General features: G+C 38.1%; 1 protein-coding gene across 1 annotated transcript; it reads right to left on the bottom strand.

Annotated features, from left to right (window-relative positions):
- Nucleotides 1–223: 223 nt before the first annotated feature.
- asip1 (agouti signaling protein 1) lies at nucleotides 224–27,535 on the bottom strand. Its single transcript, XM_044349665.1, has 4 exons — nucleotides 27,166–27,535; nucleotides 1,798–1,969; nucleotides 1,321–1,370; nucleotides 224–804 (listed from the first exon to the last, which is right to left on the bottom strand). The coding sequence occupies exons 2-4, from the start codon at nucleotides 1,961–1,963 to the stop codon at nucleotides 640–642; spliced, it is 381 nt and encodes a 126-aa protein (XP_044205600.1). The 5' UTR covers nucleotides 1,964–1,969; nucleotides 27,166–27,535; the 3' UTR covers nucleotides 224–639.

The following is a 27,535-nucleotide window of genomic DNA, read 5'->3' as shown; positions in this document are numbered from 1 at the left end:
AAAACACATCAGTGAGCCACTCCATGTACTGTATTCCTTCATTTTCATGAACACACACAATGTTGTTCATTTTGACTCAATCCCACATAGTTCACAAATACATATGACTTCCCTTTGGTAGAGAAATCAATAGAAAATTCTAGCCAACAGCTAAGAAGGAGTTAAATGCTTGACATTGGCCCTTAAGTATAGAAACTTTAAATAAAACAAAAACACTGTCATATAAAACATACAGGAACTTTATTCTTACAGAGCTTCATAAAAATATTTGATGCCCATTGTTAATTAAGTGTGATACACATTCATGTATCTGTGTAAAAAATAAAACATATATAAATGTTTTGAGCAGACATACTGTATTCATGCGTGCTAAAAGCTCAAAGTAAAATAAAAAAAACTTTTTTTTTTATTTGTGAGTTTCATCAAGTGCTATAAGCATTACACCCTGTAAGATTTTAGGAAAGTTCACTGTGGTGCAGTTGTCTGTGATAAAGTGCTTTCATGCAGTGAATTTTAGGCAAAGTTACAAACCGAGAACTAGAAATGATTCACCTCTCACAGTGTTCACTTCAAGTTGTTTGTTTTAGCATGAAGTTTTATTCTGTTAGCTCTGAGCTGGTTCAGGCTGCGGCCGGCTGTTCAGCAGCGAGGGTTGCCCATTCGGCAGTAACAGACAGTTCTGAAGAGCCGACACTGGCAGAAGGCGCAGAAATCACAGCACACATTGCCTGGAGATTTACAGCTTCCCCATAGGGCAATGCAGTCAGCAGGAGGAGGAGGACGTTTCTTCACACTAAATTTGGTCTGAGAGAAAGAGAGAAGTGGTAACAATACATGAGATCATATTGTTTTACAGTTTGCCGCTGTCATTTGAAAAACAAGCAAAAAAAAGATAAAGCAAAGACAGAAAAACGACTGAAACATGCAAGAAAAAAGAAAATATGAGTACAGAAAAAGATGGAAATATTAAAATGTGTTCTGGGTAAAAATCGTGCATATGTATGAGAGAAAAGGAAACAAGTTTTAAACATGGAAGTTCATTCTTGACTTTGGCAACAGTATGTGAGACATGATAATCTCAACTCAAAAGGTCCACTTATTAGCTTTTTTTAGGCCTTTAACTGCATCTCATGGTCAGAACCATAAGAAGTAGTTGAAGTTTTAAAAAAGCTAGTAAATTGAACATTTAGTTGAGATTATACTGTCACACAAGGAACACATTTCAATAAATATGCAATAAATACAGCTAGCACAATGTGTAAATAGTTATCACATTATCAATCATTATCTGATTGGATTCAAAACTTATTTTTGGCCCACCTTTTTTTGTTTCTTTGTTTTCTTGTTTTTCTTCACTGATTTAGGTAACTCTGAAAGACAACATTCGTAAACGAGGATACTTCTGAAACTTTCACAGCAGTAAAAAAAGGTATCATCAGCATGCATGATGATAAATGGTACTGGAATGATACTGATACGTCAATTATACATCACAACGGCAGGGATTCTGTTAAATATTATCCTAAAAGCCCATCCTAGGGTGCATCATCCAATCTCACAAATACAGTGAGTCAACTTTCATGTGCTTTCTAGCAATAAACTTGTGGTGGAGGTTAGTCTACCACAGTTTTTGTTGCCACCATTTAATTCATAGATCCCTGGTTAGATCAATAGCTATCTTGCATTTTTGAAATTTATGATTTTAATCAGTAATATTTATTCTGGACTGTGGCTTTACAAATAAAGTTACCAAACTCTTTTGTTTTTTGTGTTTCAAATTGAAACTCGCAGACTTACCTACAATAACAACAGGCGGTGAGCCCATGTCAAGGCTTTGAGACAGAGCATTAGCTACAACGACCCTATTGGTGGAGAGTCTCTCATCAGGGATCATGTGGGCAGAGCCGAGGAAGTAGTCTGTTGCAGCAAGGACAAAGCAGCCGATCATCAGGATAGCATGCATCTTTCTCTGGAACAAAAGTAACAACAATGGATACATGTTAATGTTTATTTTGGCAAGTTAGAGGCTCAATGTTCCCAGCAGGAAGGAAAAATCATACACTTAGAATATATTTACTTTTCATAAATCAGTGAGTGAGTTTCAATTGTTGTCTTAGTTCAAGATTTGGTCACTGGACATTCACAGGAAAACAACCACAAAATTATCAGTTTCCATCCACCTGTATTTAGTGTACATTTTGAATTTGTGCAATGGAAAACCTTAATGAACACTCCATAAATTGGTTGCTTGTTTGCTTGAAATTTTGGAGGCAGGTTTACAGTGACAGTCTGACTTCTGCTGCTTTTTGAATTGATCCAATATGTGTTGCCATTCGCAAAATTCGGGTAATACATGCCAGGTGTTGTTTCCTTGAAAAAATAACCAGTCCCTGGTGCTTCTTTGCAAATCTGACAAAATGCTTCTCAATACTTGTTGTAGATAACTATTTATTCATGTTTACTATAAAGTTCTCTCTGTCCTTGACATTTGTTGCATGGTGATGTTGGTGCTACAGCCAAAATAGCCACTGGTTTCAGCGATGTTGCTGCCTGCGGGCTAACAGGACCTGCCTGTGGACACAGCTCTCACTGTTGGCAGCAGGTCTTACAGGTGATTGTTTCTGCTTTGGCTGACCCAGTGGCCTATGAGTGCAGATCACCGGCACAGTTGTTCATAAGTAATCTGATCGGATTTCAGCTATCGGATTGGATCAAAGCTTGAAAATGGGTTGCTCAAAAGAAAAAAAGGATTCTAAAATCAGATCAGATCATGTAATCCAGTCTTGGTTTTGATCTGGATCAAACCTTCAGTATATGTTCAAAAATTTTTAGTAGGATTGAGATACCTTTGATCCAAAACATCAGGATTATCCTGATCCCAGCAGAAGGGTGGTTTCAGGGTGAATTTCAGGAACAAAATGTAATAAAACTTTAAAATTGATCAAATAATACAACATTTGTATGGTGTAGTATATATATACATTTATTTTATATGGAACCATCTTCCAGATTTGGTCTGGGGGGCAGACAACCTCTCTACATTTCAGAGTAGGCTTAAAGCTTTCCTTTTTGATAAAGCTTGTAAGTTAGGGCCAGCCAGGCTCACCTTGGACCAGCCCTTAGTTATGCTGCTATAGGCCTAGACTGCTGTGAGACTTCCCATGATGCCCTGAGTTCCTCTCTCCTCCTCCTCCTCTCAATCTGCGTGCATTCATGTACCATTAATGCATGTTACTAACTTGGCTTCTTCCCCAGAGTTTTTGTGCTTTCTCTGGTGTCCTGCCTAGACACCACGCCTGCTGTTATTATTACTAGTCATATTTCTATTATTATTATCAGTGTTATTGTTATTATTGTTGTTGCTATGTCTCTCTCTCCCCTCTCCCCCCCCCTTCTTTCTCTCTCAACCCAACCAGTCAAAGCAGATGGCCGCCTTCCTAGAGCCCGTTTCTGCTGGAGGTTTCCTCTCATTAAAGGGGAGTTTTTCCTTGCTACTGTTGCCAAGTGCTTGCTCATGGGGGCATGTTGGGTCTCTGTAAATTAAGGAGTACAGTCTAGACCTGTTCTATGTGAAAAGTGCCCTGAGATAACCTATTATGATTTGGCACTGTATAAATAAAATTGAATTAATCATCGCACTAAGCAACTCTATTGTTTGAAGCCATTTGTCTGTCTAACAAACACCTGGGTTTGTTTAGAATATTATTATATATATTGCATATTATAATATTAGAGAGGGGAAAGAGGAGTTTTACTGAAGATCCTTTTTAAAAAGGCAATGACTAGATAGGTGATTAGAGGAAAGCAAAAAAATTCAATTTTTTCAGTGAACATCAGACTCATATGACATTTCTTGAAATGATTGTGTGTATTCACCAGTCACCATTAAGTGTAGTGTTTTGTTGTTGTTTTTTTAAATAAGAAGTAAAGTGAACACTGACCTTACAACCAAGGTACTCACTAAATTTCATTCACTTTTAGATATTATCTCAATTTAAAGGTGCAATCTGCAATATGACCATAATTCATCAGTGAGGATTTGCATATATTATATATAATAATGTAATTTCTGTTACCTCAATGGCTGCTTAAAATTGTCAGGCCTTTGTATTAAGCTTAGTCTGTTTAGGTCTGTGAATGCTCTAATCTGCAAGTCCCCTGAACAACACACTGTATGCTATGCACTTGGTTTAATTTCTCTACCAGCCACATATGCTTTGTTTTTCTTTTTTTGACGCAGCTTAGTAAAAGTCACCTTGCACATTACTGAGTGGCTCATTATATCCAACAAAACTCACTGTGTGCTACATTTCTGACTGTTTGTCCATTTATAGTACAAAAAAATGTGAGACTTCAATGTGAAGTTAACTTTACCAACTAGTGCTCACTTAAGCAGTGGCAGCTTGTAAAATGTAATAACACTAGTCATTGTTAGGCTATGCAGCCAATTGCCAGATTCATTATTTAGCATCTGATCAGGTCTTATCTTTCAAGTACTGTGCTGAAGTACACAGCTAACAGTTAGCTAATGTAATCTCAATATAGAATAGCTTTCAAAACGTGACTTTGTAGATGTTACAGTTCCCACAGCTGCCTTTAGATGTTACTGAAGAGCCATATGTTACCACCTATAAATAAAAATATATATGTACAATATATATGTATGTATACAAGACAAATATGAATTACATGCTGTTAGGGGCATGTCTTACCATCATAATATATAGCAATGCCAGTTTTTACGCTTGTTTGCACTCTAACTGAACCGCGAGCCATTAATCTGGGATAGCACTCCTTCACCAGTTTGTGTTATTACAGTCAAATATAAGATCACACACATGATATTATGTCAGCAGGGAGTTGGCATATTACATGGTTTCATCCAATCTCCATTTAATGCCAAAACATACAGAACTATCATTCAGAAATAATGTTTTTCAGTCTGCACTAGAACTCCAGCTGAAAGATAAATTGGCCATAAATTGGTTTACTATGAAGAACTCTACCACCTTTCTCCCACTGTTCAAATGCTAATTAATGGTAATAACACTGTAGGATGTTGCTAAGTAGAGGGGCAGCACTGTGGGAAGTGTAGTTTGAACTGTATGAAGGCCAAATGTAAGGTTCATCCAGGGTGTGTTATTTCTTTCACCTGTTTCTCTGCTGTTCCAGCATCATTTTTCCATGATTTTAACTTCATTTAGTATTTAGTTGTTGAATGGGACCATTTGTTTACTCTTTTCCTCACAGTCAAGTTGTGTTGAGACTGTGTTTAATTTAGTTTGGTTCCTGGCTTGTTGGCAACAGTCCTTGTTTTGTATTGGGGGTAATAAAACACCGCATGTAAAGGGATTTAAAACCTGAATTAATTTAAAGGTTGGATGTGGCAATCAGCACTGCTAAACAGAGGGCTATGCGGCTCTTTTCTCGATTATAAAGAACCTGTGTGCCATCCATGTAGGCTGGAGATCCAGGACTCCATAAAAATGTTGTCAGCTTTTATCCATCTCAGCTTTAAATGTATCTGTACTTTTTGTTTTAAAATCACCACCCTACACATTCTTTACTCCTTGGCCATGACACAATCTCTGTCGTCGTATTTTGTATTTCTCCACTCCCCAATATACTGTCTGTCATACTTTATTCTTGGTTGGAGAGTTAGTAGACCATTGAGTTGGTGTTTTGCGCATATCATGATTTTCAACACTGTTTCCTTTGAGGAAATGAAATCATTTTGCAGCTGCAGTTTGGGCACAGATGAGTCTGGCCTTGTTGGAGCTGCTCTAGACTGTACATAAATTATTAGTTTGGGTAGGGAGGAGAGCTGAACATTATCTGTCACTTTTGGACAAAGCGAGACAAAAAAAATCAAGATATAAATATTTTCTTTGGACTCTCCCCTTGACTAACTGCAAAAAAGGGAAATTTTCTCAAAATAATACAACAGTATTTCTATTTCTTGATTTCTGCCTATTTGTGAATCTTATTTTGACTAATGCATGCATTTGAGATAATGTTCATTTACTTTCTTTTTTTATATCATGTGTTCAAATTTCAATTTTAAAAAAGTAATTATCACAAAAAAAAAAAAAACATAATTTAAGAGTGTTTACCCTGTAAATCTGTATCTGTTCTGCCAAACAAAAAACAATCAAAACAAATTAAAAACACAAGCATGTTCAACTTAATGTCTGGCATGTGATTTCTGCAATAATAATGATTGATGGTAGAGATTCCTAATCTGATCATTATCAGCACTGCTAGCAGTTTAGGAAAAACAATATGCAAGTTGCAATCTGTTGCAAAACAAGAGTTAGTAAATGTTTTTTTAATACATTTAGAAAATATAGCGGTACTAATTGGACAAAATACAAAAAACAAAAAACTGAGACATATTGTGGACTCTGTATCCATTCACATAGGGGATTTAACGTTTTGATTCATTTTTCCTCCATAACAACTTTGGAATCAGCTGTAACTCACAGTAATCCGAACCGACCACAGTCGCAGTTTTTTGTGAAACAGGAAACCACAAACTCTTTACAGACACCTCTGAAGCTGACTGGGGTGTTTGATACACAATTTTAATATATAGCTTTAAACTTTAAGCAGTTTCCTTGGAAGCAGTGGAGCCATCAAGCAAGAAAGTCAAACACATTGTATAAGTCAAATAGCACCTCAAAACGCCTTGTTGCGTATCCTGCCCAGCGCCTGGTTTGACTTTAAGGCGTCAACAAAGACTCGGAGTGACTGTTTTTCATGAGCTTTTGGAAACCACACTTTGATGCATTGATCCATTTCAAAGCAGAATGATTTAAAGAGGTGAAACAATGACAGAAAACTAGGAGGGAAAGTTAACAAGCAACAAAAACATGTGCAGATGTCTGGGCAAAATATAAAGTGTATGTAGTTGATTTTAACACTGTTCTCCTTATATGAGATGCAGACTGTAGAGCAGTGCAGGGTGAAGAAAATATCATATAATTGCCATATTTTCTCTGAAGAAACATCAAACAATCTCCAGGCAATTTGCTGGTCAAAAAAATTTAGGTAAAATTTGGTTTAAAAGTGAATGTTTTTAGATGTTTGGGTTCAAGGTTTTAGGTCTTTATTTGTCAAATGAGCAACAATTATGGTTGGGCTTCAAGTTCTTCCAACACTTTAATGTATCTCAATGTGAAGCATGTCCTAACTAGAAGCTGGAAATAGAGTCATTTATCTAGGCATCTTTTTCTGCTTAGGAGGAGCAAAGATGTGGAGCGAGGATGAGGAGTCTTGCTTTGGAAAGTTGATATTTCACAGCCAACTGCAGCTTTCTGTACATGCTGCCAGCAAGAAAAGCCAAGAAAGGATTTGGGAAAAACAACATAAGAAGAATCATTGTTACTGTCTGCCACCACAGTCTGCACCAAGAGGAAGACAGCTGCAGAAAAGCTGTAGAAATATGAAATTATTTTGTAATTAATCTGTTAATAATCAATTTGTTTTCTCATGTGAAAAATTGTACTGCATCTCTGGTCTTCTTGCTTATGTTGAAGTTTTGTGGTGCTGAATGGAGAGCTCCTGAAAAGTGCATTTTATACACAATACAGTATTCTTTCTTCCTGTCATTGAGGTTGTTTTTACTGTCATAGTAGTACAGCTGTAGTCCTATCTCTCTCTTTATCTCTCTCTTTACTGTATGTAGGCTGAATAGAGCATCTTACTATCGCTGCATCTTTAAATTGTACTTGTGACTCTGTGTGACGCCATTGTGCAATAGCTGTTTATTACAGTGTTGTCAATAAGGAGGTAATTATTTCATAATAATAAATCAACCAGATGTTTCTTTGTGTGAATCTCTGATTTTGTATATTTTTAGTATATTTTAAGATCTATATATGCTTTATAGTTTTATACAGTATACAGCTGTGAAAAAATAAGAAATGTTTCTGAAAACAAGTTTTTAAGTGCGAGGACATTTTCTGAAATTATCTTCCAACTAATAGTGGAGGTAGGGCCTAGTACAAGCACAGTTGCATCTGTTAAAAATATTTGTTTTTTATTAGTTTGTTCGGCAATATAAGGACTTTTATTTTGCACGTGGACATGTTGATGCTTGACTTAAATGAGGTTTTTCAAATATGCATCAAAGTTGCAGAACTACAGACCTTAAACATATTAACATGTTTAGTGTTGTTTACTCATCTGTAAACATGAAAATAATAAAATAAACTTTTTACACACTACCTTCTATTTAAACAGAAAGTTAATAAATATGCAAATTTTCCACCTTTCTTTGATGGAAAAAATGCGACAGTTTTACAGCACCAAATCCCAATAAATGTGTTTAAAAATGAGAGATGTAAAAAGCAGATGAGGCGGAAAAATACATTTTATGGCTTCTCAGCATTTTGGAAATGCTACAAATGACTGAAGATTGCTACAGACATTACTACTCAACACTCAACAGCTCCTCATTTCATCTCTCCTTGTTATTGTTTTATCACATACTTATTGGATTATGTAATTATGTATTATATATATATATATGTATTTATTATATGTACCAATTAACTGATCAACACAAACATGCACAGGATTGCACACATTCCCTAGATGTGTATGTGACTGGATGTATATATGCGAGTGTGTGCTCATGTACTAACTGATGTATTATACACTGCAAATGAAATACACACACATGCACACACCAGTCCCACAAGAAACTGCTTTTGGTAAAAGTTAAATAGTAGAATAATAAGAAAGCAAAATAAATACATGGGATTCAGTTGATATGAAAATCATAACAGTTGTACAGCACATTAACAGTGTGGTTTTTAGAGGAAAAGTTGAGACACAATACAATTCCTCATTCCTTTCTCCTCTGTTTGTCTGTCAGTTTGCCAACGCTGTGAAATACAGAGAGCAGAGATGCATCAATGTTTCCACTTATAAGTGTAAATCATCTGGGGTCTCATTTATAAAACTGTGAGTAGAATCCATACTAAAAGTGTGCGTGCACACAAAAGCCCAAAATGGCGTGCGCCAAAAATTAATCAGATTTATTAAACCATGCATATGCACAAACGCACATATTTTCCCCTTTATAAATCACAGTCCACCTGGAAATGTGCACATGTGGATCAGCCTCATATCCCACCCTCTACATGCACACATTCAACCATAAATGGTCAATGCAAAAGTATCGAACCCTCTTGCTCCAAGTAGTCAGGCAGCTGCAGCCGTGAACGTACTTTTACTGTTTTATTTTCCCGTTTTTGGACTTCTTGAAATTATGTTTGTAACCAAAAACAACCATGTACAACTTCACTAAACATACCTGTGGATTATAAAGTCAGACATCTCTGGTTCAGTTCTTAGCGGACACCCTGCAGCGGGCCCGTTCCTAGTTTACAGTTTTAGGTAGTTTTCACATCACACGCTCCAAATCTTCAATACAATAAACACTCTATTTATTTGTATTTACTCCAAAATGCAGCATACAGGTGTTTCTCTAATTTAATGTGGCAGCACTCTGTGCACCTGACAGCACAGTCATGTTCACTGCAGTGATTTTACACACATAAACTATATGGAAACTGAAATTATATCTGCTGATGTATGCACAGTATTATAAGGTATTATTAAAAATCTATTAGCGCTCTGTTCTGCAATTATTTTTAAATTACGTTATTTACGTAATTTTAAATAATGTAAGTTATTTGATGTCATCTTGGATTTCTACAACCGATGATGATAATTTCATCAGTTACTTAACGCGGTTGAGGTGAAAACGAATCAGTATATTCATGCTTACAGTAATATCAGGGAACAGCAGAGACATCCTGACATCATCCTGGCATCATTCATTTCAGCAGCTGCTGTGCTGCTCCACAACTGACCACAAGTGTGAGCACCATACAGCCCAGCCCTCTCCTCTGCACTCCAGATGAAACAGCGCTGATGAAATGTTGAGTGGACTTTGATATGAGATTTGAGTTGGTTTATATATTTTCAAACTGAAAGATTTTTATGGAATACTCATGACTCACTACAAGTACAGATAACACTGTTGGTTTGACTGTTTATAGTGGATCTATAATTAACGTTTGATATTATGTAAAATTGAATGCATCATTAAACAATCGGGCTTCAATTCACCACCTCACCATCTGCGTCACCAATTTCCCCCATCTCCAAAATGTTCATACACATGTGTCAGAGTTTATGTACAGAAGCATACATTCTCCTGTCAAGTTTGTTTTTAGATCACAACTTTTACATTGGAAGTGGCGTACACCTCTTTCAGGCTCTGTTTTGTATGTATGCAATGGTTATAAATGAGACTCCTGATCATTGTGTGTGCTGGCACTCATTAGCCCTGATTATGTTCTTGTCATGATTCCTGCTTTGGCCCTGTGTGCGTTTCCCTTGCCCTTTTTGTCTTTAGCAAGCTAGTCTCCTAGCCTGCTAGCTTTGGGCTTGCAAGCCATCAACCTGTCTACTGGTCTTCTAGCTTTGGGCCTGCTAGCCACCAGCCTGTTTCTCAGCCTACTAGCTTTGGACGTGCTAGCCATCAGTTTCTCTTCAAGCTAGCCTTCTGCATGATCCTGCCCATAAAGACCCCAGTCTCCTTTCTATTGGTCTTGCCTTGCCATTTTCGGGGAGTACTCTCGTCTTGCTTTCTCTACTGACCAGCTCCTCTGCCTTTGCGCTGCCCAGCACCACAGAGACTCTACTGCCCAGTGCCGCAGAGTTTCCGATGCCCAGCTCCTCAGAGTTTCTGCTCCCCAGCACCACTGAGTCTCTGCTGCCCAGTGCCACTACAAAGGCCCAGCCTGTTCGAGAGCAGTCAGCCACCCTTGCCAAAGTCCAGCCTGTTCCCAAGCCATTGGCCACCCCTGCTGATGTCCAGCCTATTCTCAAGTGTGTTCCACCCATCTGTCCTGCTCCTGGTCACCCTCCTGAGCGACTCTGCCCATCTGTCCTGCCTCCTGGTCGACCTCCCGAGCAGTCCCGTCCATCTGACATCATGACTCTCTTCCCACTCTGCCCAGTCTTCCGGTCATAGTTTCCAGGCTAAAAACTGAGGGTCCTTGCTCTGCCCCTGTTCTGTCCATCTGCTCCCTGAATCCTGCCTCAAGACCACCTCCACCCGCCCTGTTCAGTTTGATCTCTCCTTTTTGTTTTTGGAGGAATGCGGTGGGGTTACGGTCACAATTCCTGCCCTGTGTGTGTTCCCCTTTCCCTTTCTGTCTCTGTCCCTGCTTTCAGCCCTTCAGCACTCTCTGCTCTTGTGTGCCATTTCTCCATCTGTCCACCCAATGCCCCCTGACTTTCCTTCCTGTTTACCACATCCACTTGCTTATCTGTTCCCACTCAGGAATTGTCTTCACCTGCTGCCAATTCTCTCAGCAGCCCCTCAGTACAAATACAAGTCTCTATCATCCATTCCCTGCCAGTTTGTCATAGTTGCTTTCATGGACTCTCAAGTTCTAGGCAACCTGACTCTGATTCTGATCCTAATCCCGGTCCCTATCCCACCTGTACCTGTTCTTGTCTGTTCCTGAACCTGATCCTGTGATTTAGAACCTCAGCCTGTTTTTGATTTTTGAGCATTAAAGCCCCCTCAGTCAAACTGTCCCCGATTTGACGGGGGAAAAAGGATTGCAGGTGTGCTTAAGAGGTTCATACTTTCATTAGATAAGGCACACTTTTATTAGCTTAAAGTGAAGAAAGTAGGCAAACACAAGTCTTCGAAGCAGAACAATCAAACAGATGGTATCAGTTTCAGCTCATTTCAGCTCAATTGGCTCTTGCTATTAAACAGCAGTTTTCATACTGGTGTAATGATTCTAATAGTATTACTAATAGTGATAAAAATAAAAACTTTGAACCATGCATATAGTTTCTGAACCTCAGTAATAAGATAATATATATGTATGTATGTATATATAAAATATAAACAGTTTATATAAAGTCCATGTATGAAGGGGCCCGGCAAGGTGAAAAAAAGGGAAAACAAACTTCATTTGTACTCAGAGACACTCTGAGTAATACTAGTTCTTACGTCAAACATGATGAGGTGAGGGTTTTTTTGACTACACCAAGACAAAACATCTGACTTGCACTGGCTAGAATTTGAGGATCCTCCTCTGTGCTTTGTCTGTTCGAACACACACACACACACTCATATTTTCTGAAGAAACATGTCTAGGAAACTGTAGTGGAACTGGAGAGAGAATAATAACAGTCAAGTCTTTTATTTATATAGCACATTTAAAAACAACAGGAGTTAACCCAAAGTGCTTTCCAGTCGAGGCAGATGGATTAACATCTGCCTCAATACAGGTATACATGATTAAAGGAGTAATAAAAGGCAATAACATATAATATAATACAATAATACATATAATACATAGAAGGCGAGACTAAAATGGAAAAACATCTGAAAACAACTAAAATGATCAATTTAAAATCAAAGTGATAAAATAGGAAGTTAAGAGAAACTAAATTAAAGTAATTGTTATGAGGATGACGTAAGTGACCTGGGGGCAGAAAAAGGCTTTAAAAACAAATATTTTAAAATCAATTCTGAATTTACTGGTGACCAATGGAAGTGAGCCAGAACAGGAGTGATGTGTTGTCTTTTCTTTGTCCCAGTTAAAAGTGTAGCAGCTGTATTTTGAACCATTTGGAGTTGAGAAAGGGTGGAATGGGTCAACCCCATATACAGAGAATTACAGTAGTCCAGCTGAGAGGTGATAAAAGCATGGATAACTGTTTCCAGGTCCTTATGAGGTAAAAACGCCTTTAATATAGCTATGGTTCTAAGCTGGTAAAAGCCGCCCTTCACAGCATAACTGACTTGTTTGTTAAAATTCAATGAAGTGTCCAAGAAGACACCAAGATTTTGTACTACATTGTGCAAATTTGCAGACAGGGGACCGCGCGCATTGCTTAGGCTAGTGACAGAGCTAGGAAGGCCAAATAGAATTACTTCAGTTTTGTTTTCATTTAGTTGAAGGAAGTTCCTCGCCATACAGCATTTGCGCTGCTGCGTGTAATTGGTAGGAAAAACTATGTGTCATTTGCATTACAGTGATACAGAATATTGTATTTCTCAAAGATAGAGCCAAGGGGAAGCATGTATAATGAGAATAAAAGAGGCCCTAAAATTGAACCTTGGGGGATGCCACATTTAATGGGAGCAGGGGATGAAGGACAGTTTCCTAATCTGATTGAAAAGGTTCTTTCTCTTAGGTAGGAGGTAAACCATTTTAACACTAAGCCCTGCAGACCGACTTCACCCTCCATGGTCGATTGTATGAAATGTTGTGCTGAGATTGATTAGGACTAAAATGGCACGAGAACCAGAATCAACAGAGAGAAGGATATTGTTATGTACCTTCAGCAGAGTGGATTCATTTCTATGCAGAGATCTAAAACCAGACTGTATTTTGTCAAAGGTGTTGAATGTGTCCAAGTAGGAGGAGACCTGGGAGAAGACAACTTTTTCCAGAATCTTAGAAATGAATGGTAGCTTGGAGATGGGCCTGTAGTTTTTATGGTCATTGGGGTCTAGGCATGAATGGATTATCATGACCATGGACCCTGGACACAAACACGCCACAGACCCAACCTACACATGTAAATAGTACAGGGGCGCTGTGTGTGCCCTCCCCAAGCACACGTAGTTTGGTCGTACAGTAGCACAGGGCAACCCACAACCACACAGCATGTGTTACTTTTAAATTATATTTGTTACTTTGACATGTTAAATTACTGATATTTTAGGTCTGTTTCATTCTATACATGCCATGTCGGCACAGCATATGCATCTTTAGGAGTCAAAACACACACCTTAATTTAAATATGAACACCAGCAACAAACCATGAAAGAATACACAAATGATCATCAAATGTAGTACAGAGCAACAGCTACGACCAGTGAGAAATATACTATCTAAACCATCAGCTTTTTTCTGGCCTTCCTTGAAGAGAAGTCATTCCTCAATTTGTCAAAGTCCAACTCCCGGACAAGTTATGATTCAATGGCCATTGAGTGACAACATGTTCAGATGTTTGTCCTTAGTTGAAATTTATAAAAAGGACCATTCTCCCTCACAGCTGCTAACAGGAAGCATCGGATACAGCCTTAAGGTAATGTATACTTTGTGAAATGTTGGCTGTATCGACAATGGAGCGTTGTTTTCAGAAGTTTTGATGGAGTCCATCAGTCCATCAGGTCTTATGAAAGATCTGAAGTGAATCAGTTCATTGGCAAGACTTCTGTCCAAATCAGACGGATAGGCAGAGGAAAGTGTGATTACTTTGGCAATTACTTCACTGTCTGATGCAGTCTCTGGCATGAACAAAACCTCAAACAGATCATCTAGGTGCTTGTATGCATCAAGTCTGTTGCCACGACAGCTTATTAACTCATCAATAACCAGAGTTTACGCTTTGCCAACCCACTAGGTGCACGTTTCTCCCTATTGACCGCAAAATTGACATTTGACCTATAGCCTACGTCATTACCACGTTAAGTGATTTAATCAGCTAATCAGCTATCATCCTACATTTTCAAAATCACATTTACCCAAATGTTTTAAAAACAAAAATACTTACACATTAAAAAAAGAGATAATAATAAATCTTAAGGCCAAGGGCCCCCATTGACTCAATTGGGTCTATGCTAGGTTTCTTTAGTAGTGAAGGCAGGGGTAGCATCAGCAACAGAATTTAAGAGAGTTAATTGTGTTGAACAGTCTTTTAGTTCTATGGGCATTTTCATTAATTAGTTTGGCATAATATTGTACCTTAGCTGTCTTAACAGAGCTTTGGTTAAGCTTTAAACAATATCTTAAAATTTAGCATGAGACCTAGAAATGTTTTGTTTTTTTTCCGTTTGCACTCTGCCCTTCTACAACCTTGTCTAAGAGCACAGGTTGAGTTGCTCAGCCAGGGGGTACCAACACTGTTAGCCTTGGGTCTTTTTAGTTTTAAAGGAGCTACACAGTCCAGAGTGTCAGGGCAGGATAAGTTGAAGAGAGTGACTAGGTTCTCAATGTTGGTGCAGGAGGGGAGGGTTGGTGCAGAAATTTGTGGCTAAGGTTGAGTTTATAGATTGGACAAGGGAGTGGGGCTGGGAGAGGGTGGGAAGGGGATTAGACAACATGAGATAGCTGAGACACCGGTATCAACAATTTCAAGGTTGGAGACAGAGAAACCAGATAACACAACATCTAGTTTGTGACCACTCTGATGTGTTGGACCTGACACTGATTGAATGAGATTAAAAGAGTCCACAAAGCATAAAAACTTGTTGAATATAGGTTTTGATGGACAACAGATATGAATGTTAAAATCCCCTACAGTTTAGTTACAGTTACAGTTTATCAGAGCGAGAGGCCATAAATGATAGTTCAGAAAACTCTTGAATGAAATTACTGTTAGTTTTAGGTGGTCTGTACACCAATGCACATAGGACGGGGAAGGAAAAGAGTTCAAATAGGCATTTGTGTGATGTAAATAGTCAATCTCGTGTAGAGGACAGAACAGCATGCTGTAAATTAGCAGCAAGCATGCGATTACCTGGCATGTTCAGGTGAAGACCGTCTCTTCTATACAGAGAGGATCACTCCCAGAACAGGTCAAAGTTGTGAATAAAACCATTACTGTGCACTGTACACATGGACTGGAACCAAGTATGAAGACCAAGAATCCTGCTAAAACACCCCACACTGTTTTTTCTCCACAACTGTTGAGGAGATTGAAAAGACGAATAAAATCGCCTTTTGTCAGCTCAGACTGGTGACGAGCAGTGTCATTGGTGCCGACGTGGACTATTACTTTCATAATTGCCGGGAATGAATCCAGGAGTCCTGGGTTAGGGTTTCTCCAGGATGTTGGGGTAGTAGCTACAGGAAAGCAATTCATGACCACGTTATGAAACAGAAATTTCGGACTATGGAGCTGCAACAGCTGGGGCAGCAGGAATTGTCCCAGCTGGAGCAGGGTCCAGTTCCACATGGGAAGGGGACATAAGCCGTGTAAGAACCAAAACTACTGAATATGTTTTTGAATGTTTTGAATAGTATTATTTAGTATTTTTTGCACAGTCAAAGTATTTTGATCTGTAAGAATTGAAGATTAAGGTTTAGTTTTCATGTGGTGATTGATAGTTTATTGGTTAATATAGATCCTACTGAGCATGAACATGTTTTTTTGGTTTAGTGATAAGACAGGTGTCAGTGATGAGACAATGTGCAAGTAGTTTGGAAGCACAAAGTTTTTGCCATATCTGAAGAGAAAGAATTTGAACTGCCTGACGAAATCTGTTGGAAAGTTGAAATAAAATGTCATCAATACTTAAGTCTTAAAAAAGTTATACGCCCCATAGCACATCTGTGGATCATTGGTTTGCTTGGATAGGAGTCAGAACCTTTCTACTGCTCACATTGACATAAGTGGCTTAATTAAGAAGATGGGAACAAAGACCTGAAATTTTGCCACTATAAGCATGGTGAGCTGAAGCATCAGCCGGCAAAGCAATTTGAGAGGTTTATAGAGAGGTTTGAGAGGTTTATAAGTCTTCCTGCCTTGCCATGTTTGACAACCACCTCTGACCAGGTAGCTTGTGACCTTGGAGTGTAACAGGAGGAGGGCTTGCAATGTGATGATGGGCCCCAGAGGGCAGTATCCAAGATGGCTGAGTTCATGACTGAGATTGTTTTGTACTGTGTGGCTGTGGTGTCTATAAAATCGGATAAAAGAGTCCTTTTCTCGCAGTTAATCTGAGAGCTGTCAGATATCTTTCTTAATGTCTCTTTGTGCTTTTAAGCAGTCGTCAAAGGGCATTATAACAATAAACCAGTTGTTCGATGTTAACAACTGGTTACTCCGGGGAGGCTTTTCTGGTGGCTTTGGTAACTCTGGTGTATTTTGATTTACATGACACCACCCAGACTCACTGCCAGCTAGCAGCAGCAGCTATTGCAGCGTGCACATGGGGGGAACTAATGTCGTAGCATTCCCAAGTGTGATCAGAGCGCCTCAGCGGCCTGGTTCTCATTTTGCAATAATTTTCAGTAATTTCCATCGCCGTGGAAGTCGGCAATAAATGCATGGGGTTCCTTTTTAAATTGATCTGCTCTGTTGCAGAGGCTGCTGGCTCCACTTTCACACACAGGCCCACATTATTTCCTCTCCGTTTTTTATCTGGTTTAAAAGGCAATGAATCAGAAACCGCAGGAAAACACATGTCGACCTGCAATATTTCACCCTACAAGTTTGATTTTCTATTCATAACAATGAAAATGAGCATCTTAAAATACATATTCATTGATATCTTTGATTGAGAAATATAAACATAAAGCATTTTTATCAGGATTTTGTTTTGTTTTTTATTGTAAATCAAACTCTGTGTACTCTACAAAAATATTTATATTTTATATACAGTATCAAATTATAATTTACAGTAGTTAAATTGATACACCGGTGACTGAAAACATTCAAACCTGTCTCTCTTGAAAATATATAAAAGGTTTATGAGACATAACTCTTAATTGTACTTTAAATAGAAAACATCAAAACAAGTACAGGCAAACAAACTAACTAAAAAAATATGTCAATGCATATTTATTTGTTTAATCCAGTGCATCTTAATTCGAAACAAACTGCTGGCTTATGACGAGACTGCATTTAAATCCATACATTTTTACTAATGAAGGCTTTTGGGGCTCTAGGCAGACTGAAAGGAAGACTACAGTACTTCTCTGCATGTTTTTTTGGTTAGTTAATGTTCTCCTAAAAAGACACAACTGAACATTAATCAAAGATAAATGCTTTTCTTTGTAGTAAAGATGCATATACAACAGAATTGGGTCTTTCTATCTTGAAAATGAAACATGATGTTAAATTGGGTCCATTAATAATCGAGGAATTATAGTTTAATTAACTATATATTAATAATTATTGAAAACATGACAACCAATTTCATCCTAATTTGTTATTTGCTAAATGTGTACACATGTGAACTTAAATGGATATTTTCGGATCTGTTTGTGGTCACATCTGTGGCCTAACTTATGTGAAGAACTATTGTAAGTTGTTGATGTTTCTTCTTCACCACAGCAGTCTGTATGTAACCATCAGAACTTGTGTATCTCTTTGTAGCTCCGTTCAGGGACACTGTGGACATAAACAGGACAGGAGGGCACCATCATCTTTCCAGGTGTGATGGGGCTATCACAACAAAGCTCTTTTTTTAAAAGAAATATTCCACCAAAAATCTATATGTTGAGCGTGAAACACTCACCCCCTGTTGTCTTGAAAGGTGGTTCTTGCTCTGTTGTGGGGAACAGCAACTGTAGTCTGCTTTGATATACAGCACTTAAAGGTAAAGTCTAATCCAATATACTTTTTGTCAAATTCAGCAAATATCTCCTCATGGTCCTCTAGCTGTCCATTCTGTGTGTGTGCTGAAAAAAAATCTGGTGTTCATACACAGCACTGGCTCTGTAAATGGGGAAACAACAAAAGTGGCTCAGCGCAAACCACACAACACTACTCCGCCCAATCAGCAACAGAGGGCATTGATGTTCGTGCACAGGACAGGGGGAGGTCATGAGAGCAGCTGTCAGTGTGAAGACATGACAGTCTCTCATCTCCAGCACACCATTGAATGGTGGGGGGGAGGGCTGGCGAACTGGAGAGAGAGAAGCCGTGGATAGTTCACAAGCTCACATAGGAAGTGTTTTTTCACCAAACAGATACGCTTCCATTTTATTAAATGTATCAATCCACACCGAATGCAAGTTTTTTTATGCTCCGAGTCTGTCGAACACTGTCGATTTCTTTCTGTGGAGCCGACATGCAAACTATTTAAGTTCAGTAAATTTCTGCTGTCAGTCAGCCTGGTGAAGGCAGTTTATCCGGCCGTTGTCCTCTCAGCTTCCCAGGAGCTGCAGCTGACAGACGGCTGCTTCTGTGGACAGAGACGCTGAACGCAGGTCGAGTGAGAAGTGGAGAGGCCACAGAGAGGCGCAGAGTGCGGGACGGACCGTTGTGCTCAAGAGACGAAATGTTTTTTTTCTGCCCGTGATAATGTGTGAGAGGAAACAGAAGTGACTTAGAGCTGACGCATCGCTGTGTATTCCGCCATTTTTCTCTTGTGGTTGTTGCCTTGGTAATGCGCGTCCATGAATTTGGGGGGATGAAGCTTCTGAAGGAGCACTAAGGGAGGGGTGTATTTGTTTGGGTGTTTAGATCAAATATCATCAATCTTTCTCCAGAATGATTAACGCTAAACTGGAGACCAATAACAACCCAGTTTTAGGACCTTTTTTTTTTTTTTTTAATCTAAATGTCCACAAAAACCTTTTAAACACTCCTGCAGAGTAATCAATTTTTCCACTGTTGATCTGTATGCTCAGCAGGTGCCAAAAACATATTTTTACCAAAATATTGCTGAATACAAAGCCTCCATTTGTCACCAGAACAGTGGGCTTATCAGAGCTTGTTTGGTGAAAAAAGCTGCTGCAAGATACAGGTTGATGAGAGCAATGAGACCAAAACAGAAAAAAACAAAAAAACTACGAGCTAAAATAGGTTAAAAGGCTTCATAGAGCTGCAGAGTTTGAGAAAATTAAAACCCCTTTCATACTTAAAAAAACCCTCAAATATTGATTAATGTGAGGTTTTAGCTTTAATAATGTCATTAAACATTAAGAGCAAAACAAGCACACGTTTAATAAAGATGTAAAGTATCTATGAATGTGTGCGTAGCTGAGCTCCTGACATGTTCAGTGACACTGTGAAAGCTCACACATTTTTTGGCTTAGTTATTCAGGGCGCATCTCAGGGGAACTGTAAAATGCCTTTTCAGAAATTTAAATTCTTTCATGTTTTGAGCCAGAAAATCAGCTGACAATGTGAAAGAGTCTGAACTTTTTTTTTTTGGCACTATAATCCCTGCCAACCTTTAATGGGAAAGCTTTGTTTTCAAAATCTTAAATTGGCTCATCAGAGATTATATTTTTTGAAAAAGTTGATTTGAATTTTCAAGGGAAGCAGTTTTACTCCTTAAGAGTTGTGGGAAGTGCCAACTTTCTCCATCACAGTTCGGTTTAGTTATGTGATTACTGCTAAAAGAAAGGCATTAATAGTGATTATAAATAATTCTGATTGACACTAAAATTACCGGCCACTCGCTCCACTCTCTTTCTTCAAATTATAAAGGTTCAGCTTTACCAAAAGCGTCTCAATATTGTTGAACATTATGTTCACACTGTGATCCCTCTTTGAAGAAATGCCATCTGGAAGAAGATAATCTGAGCAGTTTAAAAGAAATACATTGAGTAATGGTAAACCTTTGGAACTTGAAGGCACTTTTTTTTTTTTTAATTGTTTTTTTTTTTGTAATTATTTGTGGTGTTTTGCATATTTAAACATTTGTTTTCTCTATTATTTTGTATTATTTTGTATTTTAATATCTTTCATTTATAATAAAGTTTTATTAGCATGTTCTGTTGTGTCTTTTTCTGTCTGTCTGGCACAATGATCTCAAGGCAACTCAAAGTTAACTCAGCGCATAAAACCACTTTTGACAAACAGCTTTGTGTCCAAAGCATCTATATGTGGAACCCAAAATGGATCGTAATGTATAAATAAGCTGTTAAAACAATTAGATGTATATCATTAGGATTTTATTTTTATAGTACGCTAATTATAATGTGTATTTTCTATTCCTGTATTATATAATTTCATGTGTATTTTTATTGTAATGATATATGATTGATACATTTGTTTTTTCATGAAACCAATGTTGGAACTTGCGAATGATGTATTGTATGCGTATTTAGGCATTCTTCAGCGATAACACTCCCTACAAACATCACTAAAAAATAAAATAATCCCCCACAGACAGATCTTCTACTTAATGATACAGGAAAGCACCGGTGAAGAGGTCAAAGGTGAGCTACTGGATATTAACCCTGTGTGACCTTTCTTCTTTGTTTAGACAGACCTACGGAGATCAGACCCAGGAAACAGAAGTAAAGAGGTTCTCTCCATCACTTTTCTCTGGTCGGTCAGCAGGGCAACTTTAAAGGAAAGACAAGAGACTCCTGGCAGATTTGGGGGTATGACTTCAGGAAGATAAATCAGCCTGACAGTAGTTTTAACGTCTGTGTCACGTCTATCGTCTGACATCTGGGGCTGCTCCACACTGCCTGCCTTTTATCTGTTAGTGGTTCCACAGATACACATAAATTATTCTAATCAGCAAAGTATTTGAGAAAGAGGAGTTTCCTTTTGTGACTCCTGCAGCTTCTCATGTTGGAAAAAAAAATACATCAAACCTTACCGGGGTGTCCTGTTTGTAATTTAAATACTTAAATTACAATGTTTATGTTGCTGTTTTTTAAGTAAATATGCTTCAAAATTGCAGATAATCTCCGTGACTTCAGGGATTTGAGTAACAACATGCCACTGTTGGGGTTTCTTTCATGCCATCCAGCATATTCAAGCAAGCATCCCACTCTACAAACTGTTGATATTTAATTTCTCACATCCTTTCATGCCATAACAGACAACCAGACACTGGTCACAGTGCTAAGGGGCAACAACTGGGAGTTTCCTGGAGATACAATATGCCTTGTCTTCTATTCTGTTACAGCTTGTCTGGAATCAATAGTGTGAGAAGAAACAAAAGAAAGAGACAATGGTGCGCAGTGGAACGATAAAAGAAAAAAAGAACACTAGAGTATAATAACAATTATTGCATCAATATCTAATGTCTGGAAAAATACTATAGCTAAAAAACCAACTGGTATGCTGTCCATATGATAGAGCCCTATCATGGATGAATGGAAATAAAATTAATATAATAATTCCATGGAAAGATGTATTTAATATTATCTATATGATCTACAATCCATATGTATAATACAAATACAAATATATACATTTTTACCCACCAAAAAGATGCTGTCTCTCTGGGGCCTCGAACAAACTTGCTTATGAAGGTTTTGCAATAACGACGAGGAAGCGATTGTGCGTTTGATGCGCTATTGTCCTACTGTTGCTTTTTTTTTTAGGATCAAGTCCAAAAGTGGATACTGAAGTATAATAAAAAATATGCTATCAATTTACAAACTGTAATTTTAGGAGACTTAAGTAGCCGCAAATCAGATATCAGCAATATTGTAATTCTGTTTGGAAAAGCATTCATATTAAAGCAGAAAATATGCACACAGCAGATTTCAAAACCTTAAAACACACTGGATGATAGAAAGATTAACGTCTAAAAGAAAACTACAGACCCTGCCGAAAAAAATAACAAAATAAAACATGCTCTCCTTCCCTGCCCTCTGTTGGTGTAGTGCTGCGGATGATAAGGTCATGGAGGACCAAGGGGCTGTTAGATGTAGGTATTCTTGTGTTTTTTGACTGCGTATGCACGTGCGTAGGTATAACCGGAGGTATCACAGCGTAACTAATATGCTACGCTGTGCTGTGGAGGGTTGTGGGGTACCCGGGCCTAGTCTGTTTGACCCCCGTACCCCTGGTGCTGTCCCTGTGCCCGGTGGACCCATCTTTACCCCATCTGGGCCTCATTATACTGATGACGACTTATTTATCTAATTATGTACTTTTATTATTATTACAACCATTATAACTACAGATATTATTATTTATCGAGTCAAAAAAGATACCCCCTGCACAGCAGCGCTTCTCTCCTGGGTGCCAGCTGACGCAGGGCAAATTACAAAACATCAAAAAAGTAATTCAGTGCACACCAGGATACTAAGATTCATTTCATTCACATTGCTTCATCTGGTTTGGTCTGTCGCTTTTTGATTATTATTTATCTTTTAACTACATTTGTGTGTGTGTCAGCATGACTGTGTGTATCATAAGGCTATGTATTACATTATCTGTGTGTCTGTCGGTGGGTGTGTGTATGTATTGTATATGTGTGTATGTTATGATATTTGTTTTGAGGGAATTAAATTGATTTTTTTGAACATGAGTGTACATGTGTGTATGTACCGCATATGTTATATGTTGTATATTTTATGTCTCAATAAAATAAATAAATATAAAAAACAATTGTTAGAATTATAACTGGAGTGATGAATTTGCTTGAGTTTGAACTTGATTTGATGGACATCTTAAGCAGTTTAAACGCACTGAGCAGCATGTGTTGTTCCGTTTTTCCAGTGGTGTGATCATTTACCAGTGCTGACAAATGTGTCAATAAGAAATCACACTCATGACTCATCAGCTATCTGCTAATTGGACACACCTGACCTGCGTTTCCATTTCTCATGAATGAATGAAGCCAATCCATCAGAACAAGTGGACTGGCTAGAAAATGACATGTAGCAAAGGTTTTTGGATATTTTAGGATAAATTACCTTCTGCTGTGTGGTCATTAAAACTGTATGCCCAATTAGTGAGTAATGACAGATGAGCCAATCCACCATGCTTGGGCGTGGCTTGCGATTGACACATCTGCCAGGGCCAACGTTACACAACATTGGAGTCTTAAAGCCTTCAATGTATTTACATGCACTGAGTTAGTGTTGCCTATATTTTTTTATTGTCAACAAATCTCATGAAAACTAACATTCAGTCCATTTCTCAATACTCTGACTTCCCTACTCTGTCAGTGGTTCCTACTAAAAGTGTAAATCTTTAAAAACAGCTCACAAATATATAGCTTCATTTTCTTAAATGCTCAGTATTTTCCGTAAACAGCTGGGTACTGTAGTTTTTATCAAGTGTTACTAATAAATGAGTAAACAGGCAACATATTCACCAAAACGACAGAATAGGTCTATTTCCAATTACTCCCAAAACAACAAATATGAGTGTTTTCAGCACCCTCTATAGTATGGATGGTGTGTTCAGAAAGGCCGGTAGCAGCGTAACGTTAATATGCTGCTTTCCAAAACCGTTACAAATCACGGTTAAAAAATAATGTTGTTTTATGGTGTGACAACGCTGTGGTTTAGGTCTGGTCAGGTTTAGACACAAAAACCACTTGGTTAGGTTTAGGGAAAAATCATGGTTTGGGCTAAAATGGTCACTTGAAACGTGTTTAGTACTTCCTTAAAGTTAGGCAACCTTTGTTGTCATGGCAATAGTAAACACCATGTTACAGCTTTGGGTTCAAAATGTCCTGACTTGTGGTTGGAAACCTGACACCCACTTTCTGCCTTTCTGCCATCTGACTAAACTATCTAGCAATCCCCCCCTGCTAACCTCCACCTAATAAGGAGGTCACCTTATAAAGATGTCATCTGAACTGCATCACTACCTCAGGTCATAATTACTATGGCCGCTAGATGGCATAAACATAACGATAGGTCATTTTTGCCGGCTGAATTTCAGACCAATACTGTTGTTTTTTTGTGAGGACAGGCTGAAATAGGGCATGTATTGGGGACTATTTTTGATGGTGGATTAATCCACATTCAGTGATCTAGTGAGTATTACCATGGTAATTTCATGGTAATGAAGGAACAGACTGTACTTGTTAATATCAATTCATTGTTTGTTTAATAGTTGTATTCATTTAATTATTGGTTACTATTTAATTTTTTGGTATTGGTTACTTTTCATATGATTTGTTGATAAGAGGAAAAATATAGAACATCATCACACTTTTCCTTCAAATATCATGTAAACAAGAGACCTGTTTTTTTTTAGGGGTAGGGGATTAGAGAAACCTGATTCCCCCGGCTAAATTTCTCTAGGAGAAAGCCAATTTCTTGTCAGTGTATACATTTAAGAGGGTTTCTAATGGTGTTTTTATAGTTGTCTGTCTTTGCGTACGTGTGCACGACCAGGACTTCAGACAGGGAAAATATCGCTGTGAGGGCAGAGCCGTGGGTGGAAAAGACAGATCATTACACAAAACAATACGCCATTGTATTCAACATAAGTAAGTACTAAATCTGGCTAAAACTTAGTTTGACATTAAGTAGTTTGAAAGTTTGAATAGGTCAGCTAAATTCAGACACAGTAAATGCACTTTAACTACACACACACACACACACTCACACACAAACAAAGAACAGTATAAGGACGTGAATTTCCAGGATGATAAGAGTGCTCACAGCAAAGGATGCAAAGAGTCCATACATTATCTATACTATCTATACATCTATACATATCTTTTATACTGCAGACAGCGTAAGAAGCAGTGTGTGTGTGTATGAGGATCAACTAGTAAGAGACAAATTTCAAACACATGTTTTGGTCATCTAAGTGTGTTAACAGTAGATAAGTGCCTGGATCTCTTTTCTCCCCAACGGGATGAGGGCCTCAAGGAAAAGCAGGGCGATTTAAATCAACCATCAAGTTGCTGACTAAAATTATGTTGTTTACCCAGAATTCCTCCTGACAACACAATGTATAACACAGCACAGCAGGCACTGACAGTAAAATCATAATCACTGTTTACAGTGTTTAAGACATTGCTCAGTGACTCTTTACTATCAATTAATCTTAGTTGATATCACATTCATTTTTATTTTTGTGCATTACAGGTAGAGTTTTAATTATACATTTACAGTTATCACTTCATAATGTTGATGTTTTTATAGCTAAATCCTTAATTTTTGTAATTTTTTAATTATTCTATAATTACAGACAACATTTATACAAGTTATACTATAATGACAAAACAGCCATTATATTATACATTATAATTACAGCTTGTAAAACACCAGCCACACAATGTAAATATTATTTAGTATCTGAAGAATTGCTGTTATCAGAAGTTATAGGTGATGTCTTACAGTTAAAGTACTCAAGAGGCAAATTTACAGTATTTTACGTATCATAAGTCACTGTGAGCTGAAAACATGTTTCTCCTTTAATCAAGTGACAACAGTTTCACAGAATCACAGCGCTCAGGTGTCAAAAATTCAACCTTAAAAATAACTTCAAACCTCCTCCCTCCCCCCCAAAAGAAAAAAGAAAATCCTCACTACCTGTGATCACGTTAATGCTTGTTTTTTTGTTCAACTTGCAGTTTTTGTGCAGCTTTTATTGCATATGAAGCACACCATGTTGTACTGACATTCATTTTTACTGGTCATGAAAAAAGTATAACGTTTTATTATCATTTTAAAACATTATGGTTGTATTAGTGGAATTACAAGTACACTTTTAATGCAATATGACTAAATATTGTGCCATGAATTGCCATGAACGTAATGTGTGTTGTGGACAGAGGCATCATATCAAGCGTGGAAATCAATCCTGAGTGTTGAAAATAAGTCAGTGCAGCAGCTTTGACTCTGACTTCCAGCGAGCAGGTTCTTATCTTTGATCAGAAATCGCATGTTGTTCTGCTGCTACCTGTATATTAACTTTTAACCTCTTTATTTATGAATTTCGATGAGGCTGTTGAAACGCCGATCCCTGATGACTGCTGATAACGGACTAAAATCGTCTAGTCAATAAATGGCGCGTTGACAGCATTGGTGCTTTGCGATAAACAGAATCACGAAGAAGAAGAAAGAAAAAAAGCTCATGTTCTCTGACATTGTTACCGCACATGTTGCGATAAACACACGTAAAGATGTAAGAAAATTAACTCGACTCAACCGTCATTTACAGTTGAAGTTTAAACGACGACAGCGCTCAGTCACATTTTACAACTTGATTTTTCACGCTTTTTTTTTTGCAGTGATTGAACATAAACACGCCGGAGCTCTCGCATCACAGAATCGATCCGAAAGCTTGACAAAACTGCAACATTTCAGCTTATCAGTGACAAAGTAGTTTTTCATCATTTGGGCCCTGATTTTCATTTTTAACCGTGTCATTTTCGTTGCACCCACTGCACTTTACAGGCCACAGATGGGGAAATCCTTTCAAAGCAGCTGGAACACAGAAAAATTTTGTTGAGGAATTTTTTTAACAAGCTGGAAGATGATTTCCACTAAATTCAGTTGTTTTTTCCTCTGACATCCAAGATTAAGGCATGAGGATCATAAAAGAGCTTATGTTTTGATATTTCTGATACATGCTCCAAGTGTTTGAGCCTCACATGTCTCCGTGCTGAACTTTCCTTGTCGTGCTTTTTCCATTGCTTTAAACCATTTCAGGAACTGTTTGAACAAGACAAGATAGGATCAAAATTTCCGTTCACCTTACCTTTGGTTCCCGGGCCAGCTCTCTGTCAGTCTGTCACACGCTCTGTTTCTCGCTTTCTCTCGTTTGTATGGTATACTGCTCTCCGCTCTTCTTTTTCCCCCTTTTCTTTCTTTCTCGCTAGACGTCTTTATTTGGTCCTCTTTGGTCCAAAAGTCACCCCTCTCCTTTCCTTTCCTCCCCCTCTCTTTCCCAACACTTTACCTCTGATTGTTTTTTCTCCAAGTATCTTCTTTTTTTTTCTCCTAGTTTTACTTCTCCCCTCTCTCGCTGTCTTTGTTGTTCTGTCTCTGTTTCTCTCTCTCCTTAGTTTTTCTCTTTCTCCAAACCTCCCTTTATCCCCCTCTTCTCCCGTTCTTCTTTTATCACTGCT

Source organism: Thunnus albacares, chromosome 4 (assembly GCF_914725855.1).
Source record: "Thunnus albacares chromosome 4, fThuAlb1.1, whole genome shotgun sequence".
In the NCBI taxonomy this organism is placed as follows: Eukaryota; Metazoa; Chordata; class Actinopteri; order Scombriformes; family Scombridae; genus Thunnus; species Thunnus albacares.
Note: the sequence above shows the minus strand (reverse complement) of the source record. Positions and strands in the feature narration are given on the sequence as shown.

Excerpts from the sequence above, each read along its gene's own strand:
- asip1 (XM_044349665.1), bottom strand. The coding sequence starts at position 1,963 with ATGCATGCTATCCTGATGATCGGCTGCTTTGTCCTTGCTGCAACAGAC. Across the intron at positions 1,371-1,797 it reads ACCGCCTGTTGTTATTGTAG|AGTTACCTAAATCAGTGAAG; the intron begins GTAAGTCTGCGA and ends GTTGTCTTTCAG. Across the intron at positions 805-1,320 it reads AAACAAAGAAACAAAAAAAG|ACCAAATTTAGTGTGAAGAA; the intron begins GTGGGCCAAAAA and ends TCTTTCTCTCAG.